The following is a 16,530-nucleotide window of genomic DNA, read 5'->3' on the forward strand; positions in this document are numbered from 1 at the left end:
GGGAGATCTCACTCCCAAGGCCTTTGAGGGGTGGCTGACGGCCTTGCCTGAGCCCTTTTGCCCACAGGTGACAATGCCAGGGCTGCAACCACACATCTTGCACCTCTTCTCTGTCACTGGGTCTGCTGCCTGCCTCTAGAGGGCTTCTCCCCTAATCCACCAGTCAAGGGCCATGCACCAACATCTGTCCTCTCTGCCCACCCACCCAAGGTCAAAGGGAAGTGTACCACTGACCACATCTCTGCTGCCGGCCCCTGGCTCAAGTTCCGTGGGCACCTGGACAACATCTCCAACAACTTGCTCATTGGTGCCATCAACATTGAAAATGGCAAGGCCAACTCTGTGCGCAATGCCGTCACCCAGGAGTTTGGTCCTGTCCCTGACACTGCCCGCTACTATAAGGTCGGTTAGTCAGTGGGAACAGGGGAGCGGGGTCCCTGGCACCTCCTGATGGCTGGGTGGGGCAGAGTGGGTGGTCCAGGGGAGGGGTGTTCTCCATCCAGGAGCCCACACCAGTAGCTTTGCAGTTGAATGATGTCCAGTGCCATGGAGGCAGCTCCATGTATGTCACCTCCACTGAACACCCACTGCTCTGGGCTCTGCTCCCACACTGTGGCCTCCACCCAGCCTGCCTCTGTGCTGAGCACCTTGGTGGGGTGCACCTCCCCTTGCCCACTATGGTCAGGGCCTGCCTCACCTCTGACTTACTGTCCTTGGGGAGCAGGTGAGGAGGGGCCTCTCCAGTCCCATGACCTGTGAACTTCAGGAAGCCCAGAGGCAGGGTGGGCAGGGGCCAGGTCCTCCTCTTCCTCATACCTCACTCCTCCCTCTCCTGACAGAAACATGGCATCCAGTGGGTGGTGATTGGAGACGAGAACTATGGCGAGGGCTCAAGCCGGGAGCATGCGGCGCTGGAGCCTCGCCACCTCGGGGGTCGGGCCATCATCACCAAGAGCTTCGCCAGGATCCACGGTGAGCTGGAGCCAGGCCCAGCGTTGGGTCTGGAGCCATGTGCCTGGTTTCTAGGTTGTGCCCATGGCTCCTGGTTTCCACACCCGCCAGCCTCTGCCCCTTCAGATTCATGTTGAGTCTGACACCCACAACTTCCAGTCTCTGGCAAGCACTGATCTTGCTTCCAGACTTAGGGACCTAAACAGTTGAAATCCAGGCCACATGGCCAACAGGGTTTCTGCTGGTGAATGTCCACCAGGAAGGCTTACAGAGACACAGCACCAGCGCTCACTGTAGGACCCTAGCGAGAGGCAGCACATCGCTGGGAGTGCAGCCGACCTGGGCCTTGTAGTCACTGTCCCAGGTTTGTCCCCAGGTGGCAGGGCTAGGGAGTCTCCCAGAGCCCTGACTGCACTTAGGAAAAGCAGCTCTCTGGCTGGGGAGGTTCCTGCAGAGAAGGGGGACAGGCCCTGCCCATGTGGACTGAACGTGCTTTCTGCCTTCCAGAAACCAACCTGAAGAAGCAGGGCCTGCTGCCCCTCACCTTCGCTGACCCAGCCGACTACAACAAGATTCACCCCGTGGACAAGCTGACCATCCAGGGCCTGAAGGACTTTGCCCCTGGCAAGGTCAGGGGGCCAGGGAAAGGGGACAGGCTGGCCATCCCATCTCTCCAAGGGCCCTCCTGAGGGAGGTCTGCAGGGGGCAGCCACCTTGCTTCCCTTCCTACACCTGGCCCCACCTGCACCTCTTCCCATGAGCCTTTGTTGCAGCTGGAAGGGCCCTTAAATTCTCTAGGCAACCCCCAGAGAGCAGGAGTTGTATTATTCAGGTCTTACCACTGCCTCGGCCCAGACCTGGCCTAGGACTTGGTTCACTTGCTGGCACCCAAGGCCCCAGGCGGTGCCCTGCCCCTCCAGCAGAACCCAGGGCCATGTGCCTAAGAGCCACTCCACCCACACCCACCTCCTCTCTTGCAGCCCCTGACATGCATCATCAAGCACCCCAACGGCTCCCAGGAGACCATCCTCCTGAACCACACCTTCAACGAGGGCCAGATCGAGTGGTTCCGTGCAGGCAGTGCCCTCAACAGGATGAAGGAGCTGCAGCAGTAGGTCCCGCCCCACCTCAGACTCCGCTCGCGTCACCGTGGAGTGCTGCATGTCACCAGAAGCAGATCTGACCCGACCCACTCGGGCTTCCTGCACGGAGAAGGCATGGCCAGGCCTCCTGCCCGCCTCCCTCAGCCCACGGACGGCCCATGGTTGGAGGGTTGTTAACCTGCCTTCCCGTTTTTCGTTTGGTTCAGATCTTGAGCACCTCCATGCAGCTGTATTTATTTTTGATGACAAGACTCCTATGTAAAGTTTTTCTCCTGTCTGATCATTTCACTGGTGGCTGAAGGATTTTAAAGAACCTTTTGATCTTGCAAGGAAAATAAGAACCCACATTCAGTGACTGTTCCTGAGTGCGTGGTGGTGTCTGTGCTGTTATCAACTCCAGGGTTTGGGGGGCCCTTTTCACCAAGGTTGGTGGAGGCCCTCAGTAATCGGCCACAGCTGGACCGCTCACGGCAGTGAAGCAGACGCGAGCCAGCAGACTCCCCCTTCTCCCTCCTTCCCAGGTGGGCCTCCCAGGGAAAGCCCTTCCCCTCCGATGCGGCTAAAACCAGGGCCCTGGCAGCACCTGCCAGACTCCGGTACCACTGCCTCCCCTTCCGCTGGGCCTTCAGCCCTCCAGACACAAGTGGACACAGGCCACCCTGTCCCAGGTCACAGCTGGTCCATGCGCACTCCTGGCCCTCGGCAGGAGGCAGTGGCAGGCACCTATTCCACAGCTGCTCCTCCCCCTGGAGCCACACCCACTGGCACTACCCACACCTCTGGTGCCATTTGTGGCCAAAAGGGCAAGGGCAGGGGCCCCTTCACCTAGATTTACTACAAAACCAGTGTCCTGGTCCCAGAAGTAGGTGAACATGGCAGAGCCGTTCTGAATAAACAGTGGTACCTGCCTTCATGCCAGGATCTGGGGCCACAGCAGACCCACAGGGTGTTCCTGTGGTGGCCATGGTCTGAGAGTGACAGCTGTCCCCGAGCTTCCTGCTACACGGATGGGAGACAGGGCCATGACACAGCTGGTCACCAGTCCTCACCTGGAGCCAGCAAAGCCCATGGCCTCCACCTACCACATTAGTGGGAAGGAAGGTGCTTGTCCCTTAATCCTCACTCTTCTCAGCAACTGATGGCTCCACGGCCCCGGGCAGCTACCCCAGGCCAGCCTCTCACTCCCTGTGTGACCTCAGGGAGCCACCAAGCTCAACCGGCCCAACGCCTGGCCTGCGGCAGCCTGGATCTCAGCCCCCAATCCTGCCATGTGTGGGGGGCCGTCTCCACAAGTGATTTGAAGAGGGAGGACATACTGTCCCAAGCTGTGGCAACTCGGTGACCTTAGGTCGTACAGCAGCCAGTGAGTGAGACAGGTGGCTCCTCAGCTGCCATTGCCATTGTTTATTCAATAAAGTCTCTGTCCCTGAGAGCGGGACTTCTGGGAGGAGGAGCAAGGCCAGGATGGCAGGGAGCGACGAGCTGGCAGGGCACTCCTGGCCCCACCAGCAGCTCCTACCGCAGACTGCAGACTGCCCCTCGGCATCTGGGCTGCTGCTGTCCTCAGGCACCTTCCGAGGCTGGGTTAGGGCCTGTGGACTGGGCTGGTCCACGTCCAGCACCAGGGCTAGCTGCTCGTCCACCAGGAGAGGAGGCCCAGGCCCGGCTCACTGATGGATCCCTGCAGGGGGAGAACAGGCACATTTCATCTACCTAATTTAGGGCTTGAGCCAACTCAGGAGGCAAAAGGAGCCCTTTGTTCAGGGTACCCAGCAGGCCCAGTGCTCCCAGCTGGCACATGGGCACACACAGCCAGACTCCCCTCCTGCCCCAACGTGTAAGGCCTGTAAGGAAAGCGTTGGTTCACTAAGGACACTGCCCTGGCCCCAAGGCCTTGGGGTAAGACACCCTTCCTCGTCCCCAGGCCCGTCCAGATGCACCGCAGGTGAGTGGTGAGCGTGCCCTCCCGAGCCACCTGTGGTCTCTTCCCGCCAGAAAGGCCTGGTGACCTTGAGCCCCAGCAGCCAAATCCATGTAGGAGGATGCCCGGGGCCACCTGCGTTTCCGACAGACACAGCTGCCCCCAAAGTGGACAACCTGGGGCTGATGACCCCAGAAGGCCCTGACACCCACTTTTTCACTGAGTTCTTGAGGGTAAAAGGCAAAACGAACCCGTCAGCTCTGGCGGGTCACAGCTTCCCTGTCGCCTCAGGCCCGTGCTGGGTCTGGTGTGGGAGCAGCCCTGAGGGTCACCCTCCCTGAAGCCCCACCCAGACTCTTGACACTGACTCCTCCCAAGTCCCCCCCTTGGTTCTTCCATTATCAGTGGCCTAGTTGTCGGGCTCGGCTGTCCCTCGCACCGCATGGCCTGCAACTCCGCACAAGGGTTAGGGCCCAGCCACAGAAACCCAGCTCCCAGGGAGACATGAGTGCACGCTGACCTGCTGGGGGAGGGGCTCCAGGAGGGGGGCCCCAGTCACCACGCAAAGAAGCGGCTCCCACACCACGGCCCCAGGGTTTCGGCAGCACACGCTACATCTCACCACAAGCGTGTACGGGGCCTCCTTCTTCGGCGGCTCCTCGCTGGTAGAGGCCACCTCGGCGGAGCTGGGCCCGGTGGGGGACGTGTCCACGAAGCTCTCATCCACCACCCGGAAGCGGATCTCCTCGCCGGTGTCCATGTACAGGTCGTGTGCTCCTTCCTCTGTCTCATACTCCCACACCCACACCTGCTCGGCATCGTCGCTGGGCGGGGTGCAGGTCAAGGCAACAACCGGACCCTGGGGAGTTCCAGAGGGTTGGGGGTTCCTCCCACAGAACCTACCCCCATCCCCCGAAAATCCAATCCCAGATTGAGTTCATTCTGGCTGGCAGGCCCATGAGCAAGTGGTGAGGTCTGGGCCCGAGGAGAGGAGCAGGAGCAGGTTGGGAACTTGGGGGCCCCCACCAAGCACCCACAGGCTCTGCAGGTCATCAAAGCAAGAAGGAGGCTTGAGAGCGGAGTTGGAGTTCGCCTCTCAAGCAGGAATGGCCATGGCCAGCTGCTGCCTGGGGTCCCCCTGCCAGGTCCAACTCGGCCTGTGCATCCTCTGAGGCCAACTGCCAAGTGCAGGATCAGCCCACCACCCGCCAGCTGTGACCTGGAGTCGGGCCCCCCTCTCAGGATCTCCATCTATAAAATGGGGGCTGCAGCAAGGCCCCCCTCACAGGCTGTGGTAAAGCGGTAAACACACTGGTCATCCCTGTGTTAGCTAAGCTGTTCTGTCTTCTGTGCACCGTGCAAGTCCACACCCCTTTCCATTCACACCCCTCCATCCGCACCTGGGACACTGACCAGGCAGTGCAAGGGGTTGGTGGTGGAGGTCAGGTGCCTGAGGGCCCACAGCTGGCGAGAACACCAGCAGGACTGGGTCAGGTTTTCTGACAAATTCTGGAATCACACACAGACCTTGACCCTGGCGCTGCCAGAGCTCTGCTGAACCAGGGAGGGCAGCCAGCGGGTTCTCCCAAAGGAGCCCACACTGGAGCCACACTGCCCTCTAGTGGCGGCTAGTGGTCCTGCCGCTCCTGTGCCAGGTCCTGCACTGGGCATCATGGGTACAGTCATGACAGGATGGAGTCCCTCCCAGTGAGCAGTGGGGTCCCTTCAGTGAGGATGCACAGAAACAGACACCTGCAGTGCAACAACCCAGCCAGGACCCTCAGTCAAGCCCTCACGCGCACGCTGATGCTACCACTTACAGACCAGAGGAGGGGAGAGGAGCCAGTCAGGGCAAAGCTCTCAAGGGAAATCATCTTTGAGATGATTCCTGCAGGGACAACCTAAGCCAAGTGCACCGGAAGTGGCAGTATCCCTGCCTACAACCTACACAGCCAGGCCGGGCAGCCCAGACAGAGGCACAGGCATGGGGCATCATGGTCAGTGGGGAAGCACAGGCAGGTCGGTGCTTCCAGAACACAAGCACAGCTGGCGGGGTGGGCAGAGGCCGGCAGCTGCAGATCCCAAGACCCAGCCACACCCTGGAGTGAGGACCGTCTTTCAGAGGCCCGAGCTTTAACACTGGAAGGATACAACTTGGCTGGCTGCTGCAGTGACTCGGGGGGGATGAGGATGTCCTCGAAGAACCCTAGAGAGACTGGCAGTGACAGCAAGGGACAGGGGCTTACCATGGACAGGTCAACACTGAGGGGTCTGGAAACTCAAGAGGCAAGCCCTTTACTGTGTGCTGCCTATGGGGCAGATGTCATCATGGAAATCTGCCCCCCCACTTCGGAGTCCCATGTGGGCCTCTGCCTATACCACTCACACACCCTGAGCAGCCACCAAAACCTGAGGTGGACACCACACACGACATGGACCAGTGGGTGCTGACCACCCTGAGTCACCTCCGCCCACTCCAGGACCCCCTGAGGTCCGGCCTCACGGTGAAGCTCACAGCGCTGAGGTCCTCGCCGCTACATGAACGCAGGAGGGGGCTGAGTATTCTTGCTCACCCCGGTAAAATTCTGCTTCGATATCTGACCCTCCCCTGACCACGGGGCCCAGCACTGAAGCTAAAGGGAGGCCATCTGGCCTGGCCACTGCCCCAGCCTCTGTCCCCCCCACTTCCCGTGCTCCCAGGTGTCGTCTGAGGAGTCAGGGCCGCCGTTACCGTGCACTCCCTCGGGGCTGCAGCCTTTGATCTTTCCAATCAAAATCTCGTCCAGGAACGGATGGAACACCACATAGCGGAAATGAACTGGAAAGAAGAGAGCAGGCACGTGAGGAACGGCTGCTTCAACCCGGGCGGCCCCCATTCGCCAGCACACTGACTCGGAGCCCTGTAGCTGCTCCGGGAGCCTGCCCAGCAGTCCACTCAGGTGTCCCCTGTGGGCCCAGGCCCCACAGCTGAGTCAGAGGGACCTCACGCCGTCCCGTGCGAGGTCCCCGCTTGGGCCTCATAAGAGGCCAGCAGCAGTGGCCCTGGATCTGAGCGCTGGCTCCCAAATCCATCAGATGAGTCACACCTGAGTCCCTCTAGTGGCAGCCGATTCTGGGCCAATGACAACAAAGTCAATTCCAACCTTCCTCCAGGCTCTCTCCTTTAAGTTCTAAAAGGGCAGAAGCACCTGGCACAGGCTCCCCCTGACTGGTGAAGTGTGCCCCAGGCACAGCTCTGACCTGAAATGCTACAAGCGCCCTGCGATTAAGGAAGGGGGACAGAGCTGATAACCTTGCATGCATGCTTCTGTGGGTCCTCGTGCCCTGTCCGAGGAGGCCCGCATTCGCCAGACTGCAAGCCAGGCCCTGGCAGAAGCCATCACCTTGCCACGCCTGCCCCCGCTTAAAGCACTGAATGGGGGGTGGGGGGGGCATCCACACTGGCCTGAACACCCAGGGCTAAAATGTAAGTATGAGGCTGCCCCCTGCTGGCCACTGAGTGATGATCTCAATCTCACCGAGTCAGCTGTCACACTATTGCCCAGAGTCACACAGCTATTCTGCCTTGTTCTGCCATGGGGAGACTCCAAGTCTTTCTGGACCACCAGACAGGACCATGTGGCTGAATCTGCCTTCCTCAGACAGGTTTAATCCCTGAACACAGGCTTCTGCCACCAGCACCCTCAGCTGCCAAGGGACAGCAAGGCCCACGTGCCCTCAGCTCTCTGCCAGGCTGCCTCCTTGAGGCTCCATGGGGCAGGAAGGCTTGGGGAAAGGAGAGGGGGCAGCAGGCAACCCCTCCCTGTGTGTGAGGAGGCAAACGGACATCTAAGCCATCATGAAGATTTATGGTCCTCATCTGACCTCACAGAGAGCAAATGAGGGCAGCCAAGGGTCACTCACCCACGGGATGGAAAAACCCCGTCCCCCACATGACACAACATCAGTTCAGCTCACTAAATCCCCAGGGAGCCTCTACCAAGCCTGTGCCAGGCCGGCTTGGGCACTGCACTTACGGGGGGCGGGGGGGGGGGCAGAACAATACGATCCTGTGCCCAGGGATCCCCATCCAGAGCAACCACATCCAAAGGCACATGGTGAACCACCAGAGGCAAGAGATGACTGGGAACACTGCGGCCTATTGTGCGATGGATGGTATTCCGCCTCGAAGGCTGAAGTGCTGACCCATGCTCCAACATGGATGGCCCTCGAGGCCTTGAGAATTTCTTACAAATGGGGAAACTGAGGCCCAGAGAGAAGAGTCTGCCCACCAGTCAATTCCTGGCAGTCAGGACTAGGCCCCAGGTCTCCCAACCCCAGACCAGGACTCCCACCCCCGAAAGCTGAGCCTCACGAGAGCCAATGCCCCCGGAGAAGAGGGTACCCACCTTTGGTGTGCGACGCACCATCCCCGGGAAACACGTAGGCATCCTCCAGCTTGGTGATGTCGAACAGACAGATGCAGAGTCCCACGTTGTACACGACCTATGTGCACCAATGTACACACACACACACACACACACACACTCAATGACCCGAGGCCCAGCTCCAGGCTGTGTCTTTTGAGGCCCACCACCTCAAGGCAGGTATAATCACCCCGTTTTACAGCTGGAGACGAGTTGGGGTCCTGCCTATAGTAAGCACAGATAAGGAACCTCAGAAGGAGGGGGAGCTCTGGAAAGAACAGGCCTTTGGTGACAAGGCAGATCCGGGTTACGCCAGCTCCACCCTGTGGGACCTCCAAGGTCATCTCTCTGAGCCTTGGTTCCCTGTCTGCGAAAATGGACATACCAGGTTGCAGGCTTGTTAAATCGAGAGTGAGAATGGATGGAAACCCTTACCCAGTGCCTGGCTCACATGCTAGAGTAACACTCAATCAAGGATCACTATTATTACCAGCAGGGACAGTGGTAGGGGAGCCCTGGTTAAACCTACGCTTCCCAAGGCCCCCAAGTCCGCGCTAGAGCTCACAGCTCAGTGAGCATCAGAACCACAACTCATCTCCGTTCTGCTCACAACGTCTCAGATACACAGACAAGGCCACAGGGACTGAGGCTGGCAGTGACACGTGGCCAAGGTCCCAAGACTGGGCAGAGAACATCCCATGCCCATCGCCACCCCATGGTGCTCCAAGCAACTGGCCGCTTGCTTGGTGTCTGCTAATCTGCCACCAGCACCGTCACCTCCCAATGAGAGACCCTGCAGGACGGTTCAAGGATTAGCAAGAAGCTCGGAGAACTCAGAGTCCTGGCCAGACCTCACCACGGAGAGGCAAAGTCCAGCACAAGCTCTACGCCCTCAGCTAGACCATGAACTTCTCTGTTTGGCCTCCTCTCAAATGACTCAATGATTCAAATATAGAGCCTTAGCCAGTTTGGCTCAGTGGATAGTGTTGGCCTGAGGACTGAAGGGTCCCGGGTTCGATTCCGGTCAAGGGCACATGTCTGGGTGCAGGCTCAACCCCCAGTAGGGGGCATGCAGGAGGCAGCCGATCAATGATTCTCTCTCATCACTGATGTTTCTAACTCACTCTCCCTTCCTCTCTGAAATCAATAAAAATATATTTAAATATATATATACATTTTTTTCAACAATAAAGAATATATATATATATATATATATATATATATATATATATATATATATAAAGACTTGTCTCATCCTGGCTGGTGTGGCTCAGTTGGCTGTGCCATGCACCTAAAGGTTACCAGTTCAATTCCCAGTCAGGGCACATGCCTGGGTTGCAAGCTGGACCCCAGTAGGGGGCATGCAATCAATGCTTCTCTCTCATAATGATGTTTCTTTCTCTCCCTTCCTCTATCTCTAAAAATCAACAAAAACATATTTTAAAAACAGAAAGAGAGCCGAAGCCGGTTTGGCTCAGTGGATGGAGCGTCGGCCTGCGGACTGAAGGGTCCCAGGTTCGATTCCGGTCAAGGGCATGTACCTGGGTTGCGGGCACATCCCCAGTGGGAGATGTGCAGGAGGCAGCTGATCGATGTTTCTCTCTCATCGATGTTTCTAACTCTCTATCTCTCTCCCTTCCTCTCTGTGGAAAATAAATAAAATATATTTAAAAAAAAAAAAACAGAAAGAGAGACTTGTCTCAACAGGTCACTAAAGGACCCATGCCACAAAGGGACTATGCTCCATTCTTGGACTTTGCACACCTGCTCTCCACGATGATCCCCCACAGGCCCCTGGCTTTCTACATCACAAAGTAACCAGAAGCCATCCACCAAGGACTCCATGAGTTCTTGCCACCACCACCAACTCCCTAGATCTGCACACCCCTTCTGTGAGCTCAGCCTCTATGGAAGGGACTTGCTTTCTGTCTAAAGCCAGCCAGTCTTCCCCGTGCTGGCTCCTCCCCACCTGCTGTTCCACAGATGAACACCAGTATCCCATGAAGTCCTACAGGCCCTGTGCGGGCTCGCCCCTGCCCAGGCCATACCAGCCTCCTCCACGCCATGAAGGTACAATATTCCCTGCAAAGGTCACATGCTGTTTCCTCTTTCTGCACAGCTCTCCGCTGGGGCAGCCCCTCTCCCCACAGAAAAGGAATCCTCTAGTTAGCTCCTCCTCTCCCTAACAAAGCAGCTTATCTCCCTCACTGGAGAAGTTCCTTTCTTCCACAGGCTGTGAACACCTGTCCTTCACAGCCTTTTCCTCAACTTGTCATCACACTCCACTGTGGGGCCCGCTCATTCAGGGCAGAACCTTGTCTGTGTCAATCATTCAATCCACAGACAATTATGGGACATCTACTCTATGCCAGACTCTGCCTAACATGGGGGAGATACTGGGGGAGAAAGCAGACAAAGGTCCCTGCTCTCATGCAGAGGAAAAGAGAGAAACCAGAACCCACTAAACAAATAAGAAAATAGAGCATAGAAACTGAAGTGCTAAGAAGGAAAGAGTGACATGTCACAGAGTAACTGAGGAGGGAGGGTTACTCCAGAAAAGGCAGTAACTCTCTGGCGAGCTGGCACTAAGGCACGTAGGCCTGGCACACAGAAGGTGCACAAACATATTTTTGCAAGAATTAATGGATAGCCCTGGCTGGTTTGGCTCAGTGGATAGAGCATCGGCCTGCGGACTGAAGGGTCCCAGGTTCGATTCTGGTCAAGGGCACATGCCCGGGTTGTGGGCTCGATCCCCAGTGTGGGGCGTGCAGGAGGCAGCCGACCAATGATTCTCTCTCATTGATGTTTCTATCTCTCTCTCCCTCTCCCTTCCTCTCTGAAATCAATAAAAATATTTTTTTAAAAATTAATGGATAAACCTCCTGACCATCCATCTTCACAAAAACAATGCATGGTTGGACAGAAATTATTATTTTTTTAAATACATTTTTATTGATTTCAGAGATGAAGGGAGAGGGAGAGAGGGAGAGAAACATCAATGATGAATCATTGACAGGCTGCCTCCTGCACGCCCCGAACGGGGATGGAGATCACAACCGAGCCATGTGCCCTGACCAGGAATCGACCGGTGACCTCCTGGATCACAGGTCGATGCTCAACCACTGAGCTATACCGGCCGGGGCAGCAATTATTATTTCGATTTTACAAAAGGAACCCGAGGCCCAGAGTGTGAACCCAAGATTGCAAAGTAACTTGGGAAGTGTGGCATTTCGCACTTCGCCGTTACAGGGGCCTTTCTCAAACCAGACTTCCTTTTGGTTCCCTCCGACATCTTTGTGGGATAAGGACTGCCACGTACAGGTGAGAAAACCGAGTTCTAAGAGAAGCTTCTTGCCCAAGGCCAGAGTCTGGCATGACCGAGGCCAGGCCCGCGGCACGCGCCTGGGCTCACCCGCGACCCCGGCGCCCCAGTACCTTGTTGGCCAACTTCTTATTCAGTTCCTCGGCAATGGAGTCGTTGAGCTTCCTCTCAAACTGCCACGGGGGGATCCGCACAGTGTCCACCATCTCCACCAAGACGAACATCCTGGCCTGCGCTGCGGGCTCTGGGAACGGGAGGGTCAGTCGCGCACCTGGGCCTGGGGCTGTGGGGTACCCGAGCCCCTTCCGTGCGGTCCCAGGCGCTGCGACAACCCTCCGGCCGGCAATATGGCTGTGCGGTGGGGGCTGCGGTGTCCCGTGCGGGGCATGGTCCGCTACTGCAAAGGGAGGAAACAGGCTCAGCGCGAGGGGAACTCTGTCCGACGTGAAGTGAGCCCGCGCCGCGCCGCCCCGACTCCCAACCACACGCCACGCGCCGCCGCCACGCACCACGCACCCACACGCAGCCGGCGGTCGCACGACTCCGGGCGAGATTCCGAATCCTATGGCTTCCGGAAAACCGACCAATAAGAAGCCTGTGCCCGCCCCTCGACGTGGGGCGGCGCTGCCTACTGGCTCCTTCGCGGAGCGGGGTGAGGCGGGGCCTAGATGGGATGGGGCGGGGCCTATACCGCCTTCCCCCACGCTGAACTGTCAACCCTTGCACAACGCTCTCTGGTTGCTAGGCGACCTCAGTGCAACCAGTTCGTGCCAGTGCCATACTCTCCTTGCTGGTCTCAGGCTGTCTTCTGCTCTGTAGCCAGAGTGATCCCTTCAAAACGCAAACACAATATACTACTTAGACCCTTCAGAACTCTGGACACGGGGAGAATTGACTGGAAAGAGACAGGCAGGACCGTTCTGGGGTGATAGAAATGATGTGTCTTGCCCTACCGGTTTGGCTCAGTGGATAGAGCGTTGGCCTGCGGACTGAAGGGTCCCGGGTTCAATCCAGGTCAAGGGCACATGCCCGGGTTGCGGGTTAGATCCCCAGTACAGGATGTGCAGGAGGCAGCAGATCAATGGTTCTCTCTCATCATTGATGTTTCTATCTCCCTCTCCCTCTCCCTTCCTCTCTGAAATAATTAAAGAAAAAGAAAGAAATGATGTATCTTCTTTTAGGTGGTGATTATACAGATGTATACAATTCTCAAAACTCATGGAACTCAACACTTAGGACCTTTGCATTTATTATAGTCCGATTACATCTCAATTGAAAAGTGGTAATACATTGGGACCAAAAAACCACCTCAGAGCTTCTCACTGGACGAATAATAAAGTCCAAAGCCTTATGGTAGCTCACAAGGCCCTAATGGATCTTCTTGCTCACACCCACACCTCCACCTTCTCTTTCCCCCACGTTCCAGTCTCCATCTTGATCTGATAGCTAACTTGGGCTTGGGCTAAGAGAATTCAATAACTTGTCCAAAATCAGGGGCTGCTAAGTCTAAACCTCTCCAGGGGTGGGGAATCCTTTTTCTGTCAAGGACCATTTGGATATTTATAACATCATTCCCAGGCCATACAAAAGTATCAACTTAAAAATCAGCCTTTTATATTTTGGTCAAACATTTAATCAACTCACCCCTAATGACTTGGCAGGACCAGACCAAATTATTTTGAGGGCCTTCTACAGCCCAAGGGCCAGATGTTCCCCACTCCTGCTCTACACTATACTGCCTCTAAGGTTGGTAGGTTGTGGAAATAGACTGTAGTGTGTTTTAACCAAATAAAAATTTGAGAACTTACAAAGAGCCTTGGGGTAGGTGACGGGCACACTCAGAAATGCATAATACGTTAATTTGCTGCTTTTACACATATAGAGCTCTCTCTATGAGACGGGCTGCAGTGGCACTGAATTTGACCTTCCTTGCATCCATATTTTTTTCTTTTTTTTTTTTATTGCTTAAAGTATTACAAAGGGTATTACATATGTGTCCTTTTTTTCCCCCCGCCCTTGACTATATTTTTATGTATAAGTCTGTTGAGGTCCAACCCCAGCAGGTCCAGGGGTTCCCAAAGGTGTGGACGGAGTCGGCGAAGAAGGAATGACATGGAGACAGAGTTCAGTTGATCAGCAGCCTAGCCAGTTTCTCTAGCCAGGTTCTAGCCAGGATCTCCAACCAGGTTCTGTGTTTTATTGTCTTATTACATCTGTATTTATACCAGTTGATTTTAATCCTATCAATTTCTATTCCAAAGGTTAGGACGTTTCTTATCTCCATTCCTGGGAGTAAAGATTATGTAGCTTAAGTGTGATTGTTTGTAAAGTGATTAACTACCTGCCTGGCACTTAGTTAAGGGGTTTTATTCCCTCCCTAACTTCAGGGAAAAATCCCTACCTGGGGGAAACAACCTTTCTCAGAGAGGTGACCTTGGTTAAAACACATAGTGCCAAGAAGGGGAGCAAACATATTAAGAACAGTATCCATATACGCCAGGTCCCTTGAAACATATGCTGTGCAGATGTTTCTTCCCTGCAGCAACTGTGTCAAGCAGCAAGGATGGACCTGCTTCCGGCATAAGTCTGTCTGCCTCTCCTAGGATTTGAGCTACTTGAAGGCAGGGGGAAATGCTACTTCTGCTTTTTATGCCCACAATCCCCTACCATCTTTCCAAGGAGGCATTCACTAAAGTGTTTAGGAGATCATATTATTTCTCTCAAATCTTCCCTCTTCATTCTATTCCCACAGCTACTGCCCTGGTTCAGGCCTCTTCATTGTTCCCCTGGAGCTTAGCCACATTCCCAGCTCCCAGCCTTATTCTCTCCTGCAAGCAGCTGCCACTGTCACAAACGCCTTCCTCATGAATATCCTTTACCCACACAGAAACGTCTGGCTTGAACCCAGCCTTCCTCTCCAACCTCACCTCCCTCCTGTTCTCCAGCCCCAAGATGGACCCAGCTCTTTTATAGCCCTGCCTCCATCACACCTTTACCTGGAAAACTTTTATTCATCCATTAAAACCCAGGCCCTGGCCAGGGAGCTCAGTTGGTTAGAGTGTTGTCCTGAATCACCACGGTGGTGGGTTTGATTCCCGGTCAGGGCACATACGAGAATCAACCAATGAATGCGTACCTAAGCGGAATAACAAACAGATGTTTCTTCCTCTCTATCTGTCTCTCTGTCTCTCTGTCTCTGTCTCTCTGTCTCTCTGTCTCTCTGTCTCTGTCTCTCTGTCTCTCTGTCTCTCTGTCTCTGTCTCTCTGTCTCTGTCTCTCTGTCTCTGTCTCTGTCTCTCTGTCTCTGTCTCTCCCCCAAAACAAAAACAAGAACGGATGCAATGCCTTTCTCATTCATTCATTCTTTCAAAATACTGTCTAGCTGTTGGAGATCCAATGGGAAAGAACTAGGCCCTGGCCCAGCTTCAGCTCAGAGGTGTTGGAGGGAGAACAGAGAAAGGGAATTTGATGCTCTCAGAAAATCAGAAGTATTTTAGCTGATTTATAGGAAGATGAGAACTGGTGAGATTAGAGACCTAGACATGATCCAGATCACAAGGGCCTTATCATTATACTATTAACTTTTATTTATTTTTTAAAATATATTTTATTGATTTTTTACAGAGAGGAAGGGAGAGGGATAGAGAGTTAGAAACATCCATGAGAGAGAAACATTGATCAGCTGCCTCCTGCACACCCCCTACTGGGGATGTGCCCGCAACCAAGGTACATGCCCTTGACCGGAATCGAACCTGGGACTCTTCAGTCCACAGGCCGACGCTCTAGCCACTGATCCAAACTGGTCAGGGCAATATACTATTAACTTTTAATCCTCACAACAGTCTAAAAGGTCAAGGTTGTTATTATTATAATTACTAATTTATCTGTCATTTCTCATTCTCCTTTATGTCATTATCTCATTTTGCCTCAGCTAAGGCAGAGAGGTTAAGTAGTCTTTAAGGTTTCAGAATTGATGAATTACAGAGCTGGGATTCAGGCTCCAGAGCCCCCTATCCTAACCACTGGGCTGTTCTTCTAGGACAGGAGTGGGAAACCGTTTAGTGAGTGAGTGCCAAAACCAGCAAAATCTCTGACTCAAAATTCTTCTGCGTGCCAACCCTAATTTTTTGAGAACATGTTACCCCTACTTGATATCTCTTAAGGTGTACGTATGTGAAGAACCTTGAAGAAATAATAAAATTCACTCGAGCAACAAAAACACAGTATATGATGATGAAAAATACGTTTATTTTTTAATGTATACGTGTACACTGATAGTACAACAGAAAACTTTATGACTCCGTTTGATATTATCAGTGGGACTTTTGCTGCTGCATCACTGATGACAGAGATTTTACATCAGGTTTATATTTCGTGGCCTTCAGAGATGTGCACGAGCTACTGCTTTCATCCGTCAGGCTACTCCTATTACAAGACTTAACAATATTCATCACTGAGAACAAAGATTCACAAGCGTGTGTGGATGAAACCAAAACACTGGTCGGATCTAGGAAGGCAGGAAGAGTTAAGGCAGAGGCATAGAAATTGGTCTTCCTCTCTCTCATCAATCCATGTCTATGGTCTTTAAGGTAACTTGTTGTGTAAAATTATTTATTTATCTAAGATGCACCTACACTGAATTTATCTGAAAAATAAAAGGTCGATATTAAGAAAAAAATTGTAAATGGAAGATTATAAGAGAGGGTTTCGCGTGCCAGCAAAAGTTACTGGCGTGCCATGTTTGGCACACGTGCCAGGGGTTGCCCACCCCTGTTCTAGGACATTAGCCAGAGGGCAGCAAAGGGAAGCCTTAGAAGGTTTAGAACA

The 16,530-nt window shown here is 54.3% G+C and overlaps 2 protein-coding genes across 4 annotated transcripts in view; one reads left to right on the forward strand and one right to left on the reverse strand.

Annotated features, from left to right (window-relative positions):
- The window catches only part of ACO2 (aconitase 2), a 42,070-nt gene extending 39,656 nt beyond the window's left edge, over positions 1–2,414 (forward strand). For both annotated transcript variants that reach the window (XM_036296810.1, XM_036296811.1), the window contains exons 15-18: positions 211–402; positions 840–972; positions 1,459–1,580; positions 1,932–2,414. In XM_036296810.1, coding sequence (XP_036152703.1) covers positions 211–402; positions 840–972; positions 1,459–1,580; positions 1,932–2,066 — 582 coding nt within the window. In that variant the 3' untranslated portion in view covers positions 2,067–2,414. The remainder of the gene's footprint in view (positions 1–210; positions 403–839; positions 973–1,458; positions 1,581–1,931) is intronic.
- Positions 2,415–3,438: 1,024 nt separating this feature from the next.
- On the reverse strand, positions 3,439–12,286 carry POLR3H (RNA polymerase III subunit H). Of its 2 annotated transcripts, none has more exons than XM_036296813.1 (7): positions 12,213–12,286; positions 11,817–12,100; positions 8,364–8,460; positions 6,707–6,793; positions 6,127–6,190; positions 4,598–4,799; positions 3,439–3,735 (listed from the first exon to the last, which is right to left on the reverse strand). In XM_036296813.1, exons 2-7 carry the CDS (start codon positions 11,925–11,927, stop codon positions 3,682–3,684), a joined length of 615 nt encoding a protein of 204 aa, XP_036152706.1. In that variant the 5' UTR covers positions 11,928–12,100; positions 12,213–12,286; the 3' UTR covers positions 3,439–3,681. The 2 variants fall into 2 exon arrangements, with proteins under 2 accessions (XP_036152706.1, XP_036152705.1); XM_036296812.1 differs by having other exon boundaries at positions 12,220–12,283.
- Between the last annotated feature and the right edge of the window lie 4,244 nt (positions 12,287–16,530).

The sequence above is a fragment of the Myotis myotis genome, unplaced genomic scaffold (genome assembly GCF_014108235.1).
Source record: "Myotis myotis isolate mMyoMyo1 unplaced genomic scaffold, mMyoMyo1.p scaffold_m19_p_3, whole genome shotgun sequence".
Classification (NCBI taxonomy): domain Eukaryota; kingdom Metazoa; phylum Chordata; class Mammalia; order Chiroptera; family Vespertilionidae; genus Myotis; species Myotis myotis.

Excerpts from the sequence above, each read along its gene's own strand:
- POLR3H (XM_036296813.1), bottom strand. The coding sequence starts at position 11,927 with ATGTTCGTCTTGGTGGAGATGGTGGACACTGTGCGGATCCCCCCGTGG. Across the intron at positions 6,191-6,706 it reads CAGCCCCGAGGGAGTGCACG|TCTCTCTAGGGTTCTTCGAG; the intron begins GTAACGGCGGCC and ends TGTCACTGCCAG. Across the intron at positions 4,800-6,126 it reads CTGCAGCAGCCAGCCAAGTT|CGACGATGCCGAGCAGGTGT; the intron begins GTATCCTTCCAG and ends CACCCCGCCCAG.